The sequence below is a fragment of the Saccostrea cucullata genome, unplaced genomic scaffold (assembly GCF_032062105.1).
Source record: "Saccostrea cucullata isolate Sc308-1 unplaced genomic scaffold, CSIRO_AGI_Scuc_v1 ctg2955, whole genome shotgun sequence".
In the NCBI taxonomy this organism is placed as follows: Eukaryota; Metazoa; Mollusca; class Bivalvia; order Ostreida; family Ostreidae; genus Saccostrea; species Saccostrea cuccullata.
This window is the reverse complement of record NW_026936779.1, coordinates 14,720-29,874: the sequence shown is the minus strand read 5'-3', so window position 1 is coordinate 29,874 and position 15,155 is coordinate 14,720. Positions and strand designations below refer to the sequence as shown.

Genomic DNA, 15,155 nt, shown 5'->3' with positions numbered 1-15,155 from the left:
TACTCAGTATATACAATGCCTTCTAGCTGTGCATACACCTCCAGTATAAAAGATTATTTCATTTAAGAAATAAGGTATCATTTTTGAGTTTTATTTGGATGTAAATCAGATTGATCACGTGATCAAATCCAATAAAGCCCGAAGCGCTTTAGAAGATTTGATCACGTGCCAACCCGATTTACATCCCAATAAAACGAGAAGAATTATACCTTATTACTTATATTTACATCAGTGACTTATTCATACTTTAAATATGCCTGATTGAAACTTTAAACATATGAAATGCATTATTTTTCAAACCCAACGGCATGTTTGTAATCCACTGAACGCGCGTCGGCCCTATATGATGTCACTGAGAAATTACGTTGAACGATTATCCATACGAACATCTATGACCTTTTGACCCCGTACCTGTATTTATACAGTTATAAAAACGCTTGCTTTCAGTAGTGTTATATAAAGGAAACATTTGCAAATGTAAATATATAAATAATATATTTCTATATTATCCAATTGTAGTCATACTGTAATTATCGTATAAGCTGCCCGAGGGCCCTTGATTGGTGAATAAAACTGATAAACATAACTGCCCCCATGAACCTGTGTGCATTGCTAATCTCCGTCCATAATTTTCATATATTTATGTATATAGTATCTGATAGAGAATGATGCATGGCCCCTCAAGCCCAACGCATGAAAGTTTCCTTTTGGTTTGCTGGATAGCGTTCTCTGAAAATGTTTTGTTGTGCCCTCCCCTCCCCCTTCCAAAAAAATTAAAATTGTTTTTCTTGGTCATCAACAATCTCTCTAGAGAGGACTAGCATTAGTTTACAATAATTTTTTTCGTGTAGCTTTCCATACAAGTATTGTTATGGTGTAACTCATTAGTTGCGTCCCTTAACCCCCCTTCATCAAGCGGTCTAGATACCTCATTCTTTAATCTTTGACCTTTTTTTCTGCTTTCAGCAAATGCATGCATATTTGTCCAAGTCTTTGTCTGTGGGGTTAGGACCAAGGTTTTATTAAAAAAAACGATAAATATTAAAAAATTTATTTATTTTCAAATTCTAACACAAATTGGCAAAGTTTGTGTTTCTTGATATCAATATTTGATATCAATACCATTAAAAAATATCCCAAGATGGTCAACAAATATTATTAGTACATGTAACATTACAACATAATACAAAAATTAACTGATTCTTTTTTACTTTTAAATAAATGGATGAAAACAAGTATTAGAATATTGTGTGACTTTGAAATAAGAAATATGGATATTTTTCTGCTTTTGTATATGATGAAAGATATATATCAATGTTTAAGATAATTAGATATAATCACAAAAGGAGATGAAAACAATGAAAAGCACAGAAACGATGTATTGGCGACCTAAGTGATTTAACACATTCAGTCTCTGAAAAGAGAATAAATCAGATTTTGTTAGTTTTTTAACAAGAAAAGTGTAATAGGTATACAAAGAACTTTTCTTCTGAGTGACTAAAGGTGACTTAAGGTTTACTTAGAGGCAAACAATTACTTTAAAAAAAATTAAACAGAGCTCTGTCGTGTTAGATTACCATGGTACTCCAAGCATCCACAGTCGAAGGATGGAGACATTTCAGTCATTTCTCAGGCAACCTACAATCTTGGTATTTAGACTCACCTTACATTGCGGGTGGTTTTTTATTTCATGGTATTCTCTTACTTTGGTTTTCAGAATTTTCTAAAAGATTTTTGTCCCCCTTCATGGTTTTTTTTTCTCCCCTGGGATATCGTAATAAAAAGGGAAAGAGGACTTTCAAGATTTTGAACCTATTGTTAAAAATAAAAACATTTTTTTAAAAGGATTATTGTGTTGGATTTTGAGCTGTTTAAATGATATCACTGACTAGTCTATTATAATACGAGAAATCTGTGATTATTTAAAAGGATTAATAGGATAGGTAAAGAATAAATGAGCGTTCAGGTGGTATAGTCTTGTATGATTCAGGTCAGTTGTTGCTCATTCAGTCTGTTGTGGTTTTTGAATAGTTTGGGTGTACAGTTATTAGATTTTGTATGATTAAGAAGACTGTTTTATGAATAGAGTCATAAATTGGGGACCCTTTGTATTGGCGATACGGCCCATCACACTCGGTCCATCATTATGTGTCGATTCTTTGATTGATCAAATCATCTGATTGGCTGCGAATATTGGGTTTCCATTCTCAATTTGTTTATACAAAACCGTCAGGATTTAAATTCATTTAAACAATGGCCAACTGATGATTGCATAGTTGGGTGCTGATCATAGTTTTAACCGTAATTAGGCATTTTATTTCAAAACTATTTCTGTGAACTTTAAACTTGAGTGTGTGTTGAATGAGCCATCTTGAAAATTAAAAATGTCATTACTTCAAGTGCTTTTGAACACTTTGGAATAATGGAGTTATTTTTATTGTAAAGTACTTATTTTCTAGTTTTGCTAAATATTAATAGAAATATTCAATATTCTCTTTTCCGTGCTCTCAATCATTACGGCGGAAAATGTAGGATCTTTGGGGGTGTGTGTATTGCGTGTTTTTCTAGGTATAAATGATTACAACTATTAAATGAAAATCAATGAAATAATATATTTCTGTACAGTGCATATAAAAAAAGTCAAGATGGCTCATAAGCACCTGTTTTGGTATTTTTTAACCTATAAGAAGTGTTGTTATTATCATCATACTATGATATTTCCGAAACAAGTCTTCTCATGTGGAAGCTTTGTTACAACGCACTTAAAACGCACTTTGGAAAATTTTTTCAAAGTGCGTTGATTTTGGGACCAAATCAACGGACTTTGAAAACATAAAATTTCTTTCCAAAGTGCGTTAATATCGACCATATTAACGCACTTTGAAAAAAAATGTGTATGGCTTGGTCAATAATTTTGTTAATCGTAGGTATGATAAATAATTGAATCTTTTTGTTAAGTCTTCAGTGATTAGGTTACTTCAGGATGTGAAAGTGAGCGATTTTGATTTTTCTATGTTTTGAAAATTCTTTCTCTGTTAAATGATTTACTGTAATTAGTTTTTTCTGTCTACATGCATTTTATGTTAATTAAATTTATTGAAATTTTTCAAAGTCACACCAGTAATGCAAATACATATATTTGTGTGTAACATAGGCATCGGTAAAGGGAAAGGGGGGCTTAGGCACACAAATAGTTTGCAAAGAAATACATATTATAGGCATTGAAAATTGGGCTTACCTTGTGGAGGGTAGAGGGTTCACTTGCAATTTGCTACCGACGGCTATGTACAATGTATAAGAAAAAAAGAGTTTGGCTGAGAGACCTTCTACTCGCCTTCTCCTTGTTCTCAATGAGGTTAAAAATTGATTCTCTCAATAACTAAATTTTAAGTCTAGAATTTTTTGTTTTAATTATACTTTTTCAAAGTGCGTAATAAGTCCCCGTGGTCAAAAATGTTTATGTACACTCTTAACGCACTTTGAGAATTTTTTCAGAGTGCGTTGAGTGTGTCCCAAATTTAACGCAATTTGAAATTTTTTTTCAAAGTGCGTAATTTTTTCAAAGTGCTTTGCCACAAAGCTTTTGAATAAATTCTGCTTCATGGGAATATAAAAACAGATCTAATAATGGGATGCAATTGGTACCCATTGAAATTCCGACAGTGTGTCCGACGGTTTGTCTGTTTGAGAATTTGTCTCCGAAGACTATGGGTGCGCTTGATTGTAAAGTCAGATTTCAATTCTGAGAGTTCCAAAAATTCTACCAATCAAGTAAAACTGGAATCAGAATTAGTTCACAATATGGCTGCAGCTCGACAAAAAAGAATTTCTTCCTATTTTATTAAATGATTTATTGTAAGATGCAATGAAGGATGAAAGTGCAACTGAATGGTGTAAAGAACAAAATTTCATGCTGTGTGCAGCTCTTAAGTGAACTTAAAATTAACATGATTTGAACAATATTATGAGAACAACATTGAATTTTAATTTGCAAATAGGTCTATAAGACTGTATTAGGGTCCAAATACAGGGAAAAACTTCATACATATTTTAATCGGCACTCTTGACAAATGTACAAGTAGTTACCATCTTTAATTCCTTTCACACCACCTCTAAACACGGAATTGATAGAACTGCGCCGGAATTGAATTCCGGTGAACCTGATTGTAATTCCGCCAATTCCGAAAATTCCAGCTACCAATCAAGCACGCCCTATATAAATTTGTAAATAAGAAATTTTCACATATGTTTATTATCAACTTCAGAGTACCTGTGGGTAGAATAAGATGATTTTGTTTGCAAATTAATGTTGTAAATTCATTGATTGAATATTGTAAGTCCCTCTCGAGAATATTCCACTCAAATGGAGACGCCAATAGCGTTGGAGAGATGCACTATACTCGGCACTTAAAGCCATTGAACAGGGAGGGATATTTTTCGTGCCAGTACCTACTGCAACAGTTACACGGGACCTCGGTCAGAGTCTCATCCGATAGTGGGATTCGAACCCGCGATTTAGGGGTCAACTCCTTACTTCGCGCGTCTAGAGCAGACGCTTTAACCACTGCGCCACGCTGGCGACTAATTTTGTTGATTGTTGATTTTTACTTCTATTTTTATTGAAGAAGCAATTTTTTTATGATATATATCTATTTTTTCATTTATCCATAGGAATGGTTGGACAAAGTGTAAAAAGGTCATACGTTTTGATATAACTAACTTTTGAAAAAAGTTTTTGGCAGGTAAAATTTTTAAAAACTTTTACTGTTATATTATTAATATTATTAGTTTGATATATATCATGCATTTATGTTTATGACAGAATAAAAATCACTTTAGATAATTGTACACTGTCAATGTGTTGTTGAGTATCTGTCCCAATTAAAGATTATCCTGATCATAAAACCTAAAACACATTAGGAACGATGTACCCCTTGTTGTCATCTGAGTAATAAAGACAAGAACTGACAATTTGTATCAAGAATGTGAACAGTGGCACTACATAACGATCATTCGCAAGGATGCAACCCAGATCAGTACATATTCCATAGGGCTAAAACTTTGACATCTGGCCTGTGTAGGAAAACCTATGTTGTCCTGATTTATTGACCACAATAACCACTGTCTATTCAGGGTATGATGTGCATGCATCTCCATTAATATTTTCAGTAATGTAGTGTGGTATACCGTGAAATAACTCCTAGCTTCTTTATCTTTTGTAGGTCCTGTCTTGTACCTGGTGACTACAGCCGCTCTATGGTTTACCATCCCAGCCAGTAAGTCCTCGTTGATGTGGGGGGAATGTATGCTGTTGGTGATCCTGAATGGTTTTGTTGACGTTGTTAACCTTTGTTGTTTCTAAGGATAGGAGTTTTATGCCCTTTTAACAGATTTGTACTGTTTGTCAATATGTTATCGATAACTGTTTGTTGTCTTCACCATGCATGTCACGTACAAGTAGGTATTTATAGTATTTTTATGAATTTATATTTGATAAATAGATAATTTTCAAACTTTATACAGTGTGAAATTAAGAACGATATATCTCTAGTATAATTATACACAGGACTCAAAATGCTTCATCTACAAAGATTGAAATAGTTATATTTAATAAATAATAATAATAGAAGCAATATAATTGTTTTTTTCTCACTGGAGAAACTTAAACACTGACAATGTGCCCTGTAGTTGTCCAACATAAAGATTTTTCTCATCTGCACAAACACTATAGGGGCCGTGTATCCCTTGTTGTTGTGTGAGTAATAGAAACAAGAACTGTCCGTCCTGATCTAGGAGGTGAACAAAGTTAGCGTGATAATCACACACCAGGATGTGACCGAAGACATCAGTACAAATCCCATAGGGACGGAACTTTGATTTCTGACCTTTGTAGGAGAACCTATGTTGTCCTGATTTATTTACTACCACTACTCCCTTGGTATAGTCTGATGTACAGATATCTCCATTGATATTTTCTGTGATGTAGTGTGGTTTGCTATATAGTTTTTGTCCCCTGTTATCTCTTTGTATGTTCTCTACTTCTCTTCCTGTCTTGTTGTACCTGGTGACTCTAGCCTCTCTATAACCAGTCATCCCCACCAGTAAGTCCCCGTTGATGTGGGAGGAGTGTATGCTGAGTGGGACCCAGACTCCTGGTTTTATGAATTCAGTGATATTATTATCCTGTGTTGTTTTATTGATGACTTTATTGACTATGTCTGTAAAGATAAGATCCCCATTCTGTGTCACTGTGTGGTGACCATCAGATCCGCCACTGGTTTTTATCTTCTGTATCACATTCCCCAGTAGATCTGTTTGGACAAGATTGCCATATTTGTCACTGATCCAGAGTCTGTCTGATTGATATGATGTTATATGTAATATACCCATAACATCTGGTATATTGAACTCCCTGACCTTAGTGACAGATAGAGGCTGTGTTTGTTTCTCCCTGTCTTCTTTCATCTGTTGTTTGTGTTGCTGTACTTTTCAAATGTTCATCACTGCATTGTTTGCACAACCTTTGATGACAAGGATTGCAATAAAACTCACAATTTCTTTCACATTCTTCAATGCCACACTTTAAAAAAGGTCGGTCTGTGCAAGCTGCTTTACATAATGACATCTGAAAATCATGAAATTCTTATATATAATTCTTATAAATTTTTATTTCTAATTTACGCAGTGAAAATCTTTATTGAAGTTGATTGCCAAAGATTTTGATTTTAAAGAGGACCATTGATTAATATTCAAGCATCAACCAGCTGTATAGTATATCTTTGACATTTGTCTAAATGAAGCAAGTACTTGAAATTAATGTAATTTGTATCATTTGATTTGTTAAAATTTTATTCAGTAAGAAAGATTACAGAATTGCATTTAAAACCCTCAAAATGATCTCTCGCAGTAATTAAAAAGTTTTCCATATACCGGTATGAAGATTTTTAAGAAATATATAGAATAATTTCATCGTATTATACATGATATATTTAAATAATTGACATGGTATTCATTTATACTTACAATAATAGGTTTATGGCCCAGAGAAACTTTGATCCAAAAGACATCTGAATGTAGGAGTTAGAATTACGATAACACGTTAAAGTTATCTTTAATTTGTTTACTAGATGGAGATAAATGCTATCAAATGGGTTAATGTTCATAAACAAAATGTTGAGAAACAGAATACAACACTTATCAATCCTTGTCTTGATGCAACGCCGGCAGATATGACAGTCATGTAAATTCTCCTTGAACAATGAATTTTGTTAAATATTTGATTTTATTGATATCATTCCATACTAATGTGACTTGCATATTTAGAATTATCAAAACTACTTAAAACTTATTGAGAATGTTAAACCATCTATAAAAAATAAGTACTATTGTAACATTTAAAACTGTAATGTATCACAGATGTCAGTAATGTAAATCTCAGTTGTATTGTCGATACAATGTCAGAGTCAATGGCATGGATAAGTTGAAAGGTTGTTTATAAGTATTAGTTTTTGAACTTGAGAAAGTAGAACTATATTATTTTTTAATTAAATTTTGACTTTGATGAAGCCATTTAAAAAATGAATTTTGATTGAACTGCTTTCTGACACATTGTATATGGATAGATTCTGACAACTTTTTTGTACTGAACTTGGTAAAAAAAATCATTTTTTTCCATTAGAGTTGATAAAGAACGCCTGTGAGAACAATGTGATGGGTGACCAGATGAGTGACCACTACCTGTCTGCGGCCGATGACCTCTACCACTTAAGGATCCCCAGGATCTGGTGTAAGATGACCGGCACCACCGCCACACCCTACACCTACAACGCCGCTCAGTGGCTCCGAGATTTGGAGGACCGCTGGAAACACTTTGAGAAGATCCTCAGATCCTGGTGGGTATTGTATAAATGAAAATGGGAAGGATCTATAGGGAGTGAAAATCCTTTTCATGCAGATTTAATATTTTTTCATAGTTAGAAATAACTGAGCAGACACTTTATCCTACTAAGTCTTTCATCTTTAGTAAAAAAAATAATAAATTGTTTGAATAGGGATTTTTTTTTTTGCATGTTACAGGGAAGAAAAGCCATGCCAGCTTATTGGTTAGGAGCATTCTTCAATCCTAGAGTACTTCTTATCTTGCTGAAACAGGAAGCCATCAAGAGTTACTGTGGAGATAGATTTGGCAATTTTGAACAGTTCACCTTCCAGGCAGACACAACATTCAGAAATTTTGGACATGTAAGAACAATGCCTTCTCTCTAATCCTTTTAATGTTCAAATCTTGCTTTTTGCTACCAGATCTAACAATAGACTGAAACAGAATCTGATATAACAATGTAATTGTGTCATTCATGAATAAAATTGATTTTGGTATTTTTGTTTTCTTCTTTAGTTACTTCAGCCTCCACCAGAGGGCGTGTAAATCCATGGAATCCACCTTTGGGGGTGTTCCATTGAAAAGACGACCAATGAATTCCGGGACCAGGCTTCCAGACAGGGTTATGCCCCCCTCCTGTCCTCCATCTACAGTGCTACCCAATTAATGAGAAACCCGCCCTAAAGGAACCCTCCTTTCAGTGCCCACTCTATCCCTCAAGAATAGCCCCACGGGACCCCATCATGGAAATTGACATCAAGAAGGAGGGAATCCCGCCCATGAGATGGGCACTCCGTGGGCTCACGGCTACTTTCTTATTAATTTAAGAAACTGCCAAAGACGTTTTGTGTTGTGTTAAAAAAATCCAAATTAATAACTTTTAAGAATGTTTTATTGATAAGAACTGACATTTTTTGGCTGACCTTGTTATTTATTAGAAGTTTCACTGTATGACATAATGCATTACATAGACAAATATTAGGTATTATGTTTTGCTGAATGCCAATCTTATTCCGTCCTTTTCACATTTAATCTGTGATTACAAAGGTCGTGTACAGAGTAGATTTAAATTATTATGGTTGTGTTTCTATGAGACAGTGATGCATTAAGTATTTGTTTATACTCATGTTGATATTGTTTTTATTTTGAATTATATATATTTATTTCTATTTTAAAGACTTTTCATGCATATGTGTCAAAATATTGTATACTGCTGAGTTTGATTAAAACTTGAATGTTGTTGTAATGTTTTTGTCATTGTCTTAAAACTTGACTCAAAAAAGTGAAATATTCGACACAAACAGTGTTTGTTGACTCATTTTTCAGTTCATTTTGTAATTCATACTTTAGGTTACAAGGTGAGAAACAGTGTGACATAGACCTTTGAGGAAATATTCCTACACTGACCTTGTTGCAAATCAGTGATACCATATGCATTCACCTTTGACATCAACAACTTTGGCCTTCTGGCCCTGTAATTCTTATATTGACACTTTGCAACTCAAGCAGTTTGGTCTATATATACTTTGGGTATCTCAGTAATCAGAGCACCTGACTAATAATGCAGGGTTCCTAGGTTCGTTAATAAGTAATTTCTGACAGGGCCCTTGAATTTGTGGCTTTTGTGCCGTTTAAGGAGGGGGTAATGCAGCCGTTCAGACTATATGGATCATGGGAAGCTAAGTGATAGAGCACCTGATTAGTGATGCAGAGGTCCCAGGTTCAATTCCTGGTTCAGCCATATATTCTGTGTGTATCTCTCCTTTTCTACTACACATGTATCAGGTTGAGGAAACTACCTTATATGAACATTGTTGTTACTGCTCACAGCAAACAATGAACCAGTCGAATGAATTAATGAACCGTAAAGCATGCTGGTCTACTACCTGTTTACATTTTACTACAAACACGTGGTTCAGTTCAATTTACGACATGATTTCAAATGCCTGTCGGAGAGTCAACTATTATCTATTTTAATTTTTTTTTGTTAAAAATTAAAAGTAATAAGATGTTCCATGCTCATGCACATTAACAAACAAAGCTAGTTTTCGGTGTTAAATAGTACGTTGAAATACCACTCACCAACTCTTCACAGGTAATAAAAATTAAGTTCTTATACTTGATATTCGTATATTTACCATATGCTACTGGTCTAATTCATTTGTTGACTAAAGGGTTCATACACTCTAAAACAAAAGTGTATTGTACGACATTTATTCTACACAATTTTACTAAAGTCTCACGTACATTGATTTATAACTGTCGTGCATGGATTAAGTAGCATGCATATTCATGTACATGTATATACATGTATATCTCAAAGTTGCATACTTAGTAAACAATATTTATGACGTCACCATGTACATAATGTTCGCATCTTTGTAAGCATTCCATACATGCCTTTCCGAGAGCAATTTGAAAAACTGGCATTTTACAAACGTAGTATGTATTGTAGTAACCCAACTCATTTAGCGGATTGGTCGATTTGTCAGTCACGTGGGTACCTCGTTTTGCATGTAAAGGATGATGTGACATAACTGTTATCTGGGGCCCCTTTCTCCACGACGAATTATATTTAATCTACAACGATGTTGCAAGTTTACTAACATGAGTGAATAAATACGACGCCTTTTGAATAGTTTCAATAATTCAGACACATTTTCGTTATAAGGAATACTGCATTATCTTTGATTTTTTAGACCCTATCACAGCTGAATTCGGCCAGGTTTGTGAGAATATTTTCTTTTCTGGCAAGAGAATGGGCGGGTCTTAGTACAATAGAGGGATATGCATGTCCGAGAAGACATTATATGGCTATTGTTATTATTTCGCACTTAGTAATTGTCCAATCCGATGACAGAACAACAAAACATGCTGGTTTACTACGTTTCCATTTTATCGCAGACACGTGGTTTAGGTAAATTTACCTGTTGTCCTTTTCTACATTTCAAACTTTTATAATGGTCAGCCAATGCTGTTTATACTTACGCATGGATTTTCAGCTTTTACGGTTTTTAGGACAAGAAATGCATATGAAATTTGTATTCACCGATACTCGGGAATAGGTGTAGACCTAGCGAATTGCTCACCAAACACGCTACAAAACTTAAATGTATATCATGTATATTCTATCAATTGTTTGAAACTGTATATAAATTTTACACTGGTCTCGGAAATGGTACATATGTAGATCCGTGTCTAATCTGTGACTCAAACATGTCAAATGCATAAAAAAATATCGGAAAGCAGTAAAATTCCAAGCATGTTTCCATAGTATTTTTGTGGTACTCACTCGTAACGAATTTCATTTAGTAGCTGATTTGTCAGTTAGAAAGTATCGCCTGTGCCTCGATTAACATATGAATTTATTCTTGCGTCAGAAAATCTAGTTCCGTCGATCTGTTTATAATGGGAAAGGCCAACTAGATTTTACAATTTTTTAAAAAATAGCATGTGAGCGCAGTTAGGTACAATTTTCTCCTTTCACATATAGGTAGATTTCAATAAAATACAGTGATCAGCCAAAGGAGAAAATTGTACCTATCTGCGCTCGTATATTTTAAGGGCTTCAAAGAGTGGGGCGGGGTTAAAATGGAATGGGAATTGAATGTAAACATGATACCCCTACCCCAATAAAAGATTTATATCTTTCAAACCACGTTGCTATTTTTGTTAAAAAATAGTATTCTATAAAAGTACATATATCAGTGATTAGTTACATACAAAAATTTGAGTAAAATTTTGACATTTAATTTTTTGTTAGTATACGAGGGGCCGCAAGTCACCTCATCCTTTATTCTGACGCCACAGAATATTGTTTCCTCGACCTGTGTATAAACTGATACAGTTGATCTTTGACATTTAAAATTCAAATCAATGTCTAAACAGTCTTCTTCTTCTAATTGTATTCAACAATCTCTAGCAATTTTATCACTCTAGATGAGTAAGATTTTTCAGGACTCTACATTTGTTTTCAAGAAAATTGGTAAAAAGAAACCTTATCAATGGTCTTGATCTTTTGATTCTTAAAATTAGGTCTGCTGTTACTGCAGCTTCTGGTCATCCACTACCTCTATGTAGCAAGTTTTAAATTGATATATACACTATCTCAAGTCCATAGGGTTTTATTCTCACTCTTCAAAAATATGTTGCTATTCCAGAAACTTGATTACTATTATACAATCAATAGCAATCAACCTTTTTAGGTAAAATTCAAAAGTTTGAACATACCATATACTAGTAATTTGAACTTATGCTTTTTATGGACTCTTAAAATAAAATCTAAAAATATTTCTCTATGAATCATTGATTAAGACTGAAATATATAATTTTAAAATTTATGTGTAACTAATAGAGTACATGTAACTGCAATACTTCATTTCAGATAACACAGTAGATTACTACAAACATGCACATTATTCGTGTGAACCTATATATATAACAGTTAATTTAAAGTTTGTATTGATTTTTATTCTACATAATAAATAATTAAATATATAATTTAAACATCATCATTTTATTTGAAAATTAGAATAATGAAATAGATAGAAAAAAAAAATGATGACTATATATAACCACAATTAATATTCTTGTTTTTAAAAAAGTTTTATTCAATTAACTGATTTTGTGACAGAATAATAATCAGTTTATATACTTGTACACTGTCAGTATATTTGTGTGACCTTGTCCCACATAGAGATTGTAATCATCATCCACACACACACTACAGGGACTGTATACCCCTTGTTGTGGTGTGAGTAATAGAGACAAGAACTGACCGTCCTGATCAAGGAGGTGAAAAGTGTTACTGTAATCATCACACACCAGGATGTGACCGAGGACATCAGTACAGATTCCATAGGGATAGAACTTTGCAGTTAACCCTTGATCTGTGTAGGAGAACCTGTGTTGTCCTGCTTTATTCACCACCACTACTCCTTTATCAAAGTCTGATGTACAGCTATCTTCATTGATGTTTTCTGTGATGTAGTGTGGTAAACTATACAGTTCCTGTCCTTTGTTATCCCTTTGTATGTTCTGTAGTTCTTTTCCTGTCTTGTTGTACCTGGTGACTTTACCCTCTCCATACCCATACTTCATCCCCACCAGTAAGTCCCCGGTGATGTGGGAGGAGTGTATGCTGAGTGGACTCCGGTTTTAATGAATTCAGTGATATCATTATCCTGTGTTATCCTATTAATAACTTTCTTGTCTTTGTCTGTAAAGATCCTGTGTTACTGCATGTGTGGTAACCTTCATCTCCACCACTGGATTTTATCTTCTGTATCACATTCCCCTGTAGATCAGTTAGGACAAGATTACCCTCACTGTCACTGCTCCAGAGTCTGTCTGATTGATCTTGTGTTACATGGAATACAAGATCAACACCTGGTACATTGAACTCCCTGACCTTGGTGACAGAGGCAGATAGAGACATTGTTTGTTTCTTGTTAGATTTCTTTCCGTCTTCTTTCATCTGATTTTGTGTAGGTTTCATTGCTGTATTCTAGACACTTTCAAAGGATCTTATTTCTCTTTTCTCTGCTTTAGTGTTGGGGACCTGTATTTTACCAAGTAATTTGGTGACATCACTTTTGTTGTATTAACTAGCTGTAAATCCTGGTGTGACTGGTTTTGTTGTCTCTGGTATGGATCGGATCTTTGGTTTCTTCTCAGACATTAATTTCTGGGTTTCTGTAGAGGATAGGCATCTGTGGAGCTCTTTGACAAGGTTATTGAGATAAGTGATGTAATCATCCATGGTCTTGTCTTGGGTGTTTAGATCTTCTAACAGTGAATTCTCTATCTGGTCTACCTGCTTCATGTTCTCAGATATGACTGTGTCCACCAGACGTTTCAGGGACTCACCTTCAGTCTTCATGGATGTTCTGATGTTGTCCATAAGGTATTTAATTTCTGAGGAATCTTTTTTAATCTCTTTCTGTAAATCTTGTGATATAGGGAGAAAATACTCGTGAATTTTGGAGATTTCCTGTTGGAAGAGTGCAATTTTTTCAACGTAGACTGCTTCAAGATCAACAAATGTATGTTTCTGGTGATCTCCCTTTGTAGCACATTTAGAACATAACGGAACCTGGCATTCTTCACAGAGCATGTCCACATCTTTAGTGGGGTGAATCTTGCATTTCTACACAGGGAGTTGTCATTTCCTGTTCTTGTGAAGGACCATCTCATGGTTCTTGTTTTCTTCAGATGTTCATCTCTGCATTGTATGCACAATCTTTGATGACACGAGTTACAGAAGAACTCACAGTTTTTTCTCATTCTTCAAAGCCACATTCTAAAAAGTGCTGGGCTCGCTGACAAATATCTTTCTCCCTGTTTTTATAAGATACACGCTTATGTAACAGTCAAAGATCAATGTCAGACACGTAACAAGCTAATTCAGAGAATTCGTGTCCCCCGCTTAGGGAAAAAGTAAACCATGCACAGTTCGGGTGAGGGGGGGGGGGGGGTCGGATCCCGGCTCTGACTGAATTTGTATAAATATTCAATGTATACATGTATATTGAAGCAAATAAAATATACCATTATAGATGTACAGATTTGATCGCTTAGTATACTTTGTGTATGAAAGATTTTTTTTTACATGGAATATTTATCACACTTTAATGATTATTTAATGAGTTTGTACAAGCCAGACCTCATAAATTTTTTATTTCACATGCTGAATACTATCATTTAGTAAAAAAAAGAGTATTTCCAAAAAAAGAATCGCCTGGGAATCGAACCTAATACCTCTCACATATGAAACGGGAGGCATACCACTACACTGCGGAACCGCTTTAAACACGAGAAAATTATATGCAAAGATGAAGTCACATACATGAATATATTGATTATATTCACGTTCGATATTGTCAAAATTTTATACAATGCATTGAATCTAATTTAATCTTTATCAAACATTTCTGATAGATGTAATAGAACATAAAGTCCGCCGAGAACCTGTTTTATACGTAATGACTCTCCCAATGCCCCCAGTGACATGTAATACAATAAATACTAATAAAACAACGGGCATGGCACTTTAAGAGGGGTGAGAGAGGTCCTATGGAGTTTTGGTATAAAATTACATTGCAAAAGCTCAAAATCATCGTGAAAAATCGTCCGGAAAGGATAGTGATATACACAGACAGAATGTTTAAATTTATCGACCTTGAACTTTGACCTGTTGACCTCAAAATCAAGGGTCTTCCTAAAGCCACAGGGCATTTATAATGGGAAAGGATTGTCAGTGAGAAAGTTTTAAAAA

At 34.4% G+C, this 15,155-nt stretch overlaps 2 protein-coding genes and 2 pseudogenes across 2 annotated transcripts in view; 1 reads left to right on the top strand and 3 right to left on the bottom strand.

The window, feature by feature from the left end:
• The window catches only part of LOC134246587 (uncharacterized), a 51,045-nt gene that overhangs the window by 32,988 nt on the left and 2,902 nt on the right, over positions 1 to 15,155 (bottom strand). The gene's annotated exons all lie outside the window — the stretch shown is intronic.
• On the bottom strand, positions 5,650 to 6,478 carry LOC134246589 (uncharacterized). Its single transcript, XM_062728975.1, has one exon. It carries the CDS (start codon positions 6,463 to 6,465, stop codon positions 5,650 to 5,652), a length of 816 nt encoding a protein of 271 aa, XP_062584959.1. The 5' UTR covers positions 6,466 to 6,478.
• Positions 7,711 to 8,706, top strand: LOC134246584 (dynein axonemal heavy chain 8-like; annotated as a pseudogene).
• Positions 12,451 to 15,115, bottom strand: LOC134246583 (uncharacterized; annotated as a pseudogene).

Excerpts from the sequence above, each read along its gene's own strand:
- LOC134246589 (XM_062728975.1), bottom strand. The coding sequence starts at position 6,465 with ATGAAAGAAGACAGGGAGAAACAAACACAGCCTCTATCTGTCACTAAG.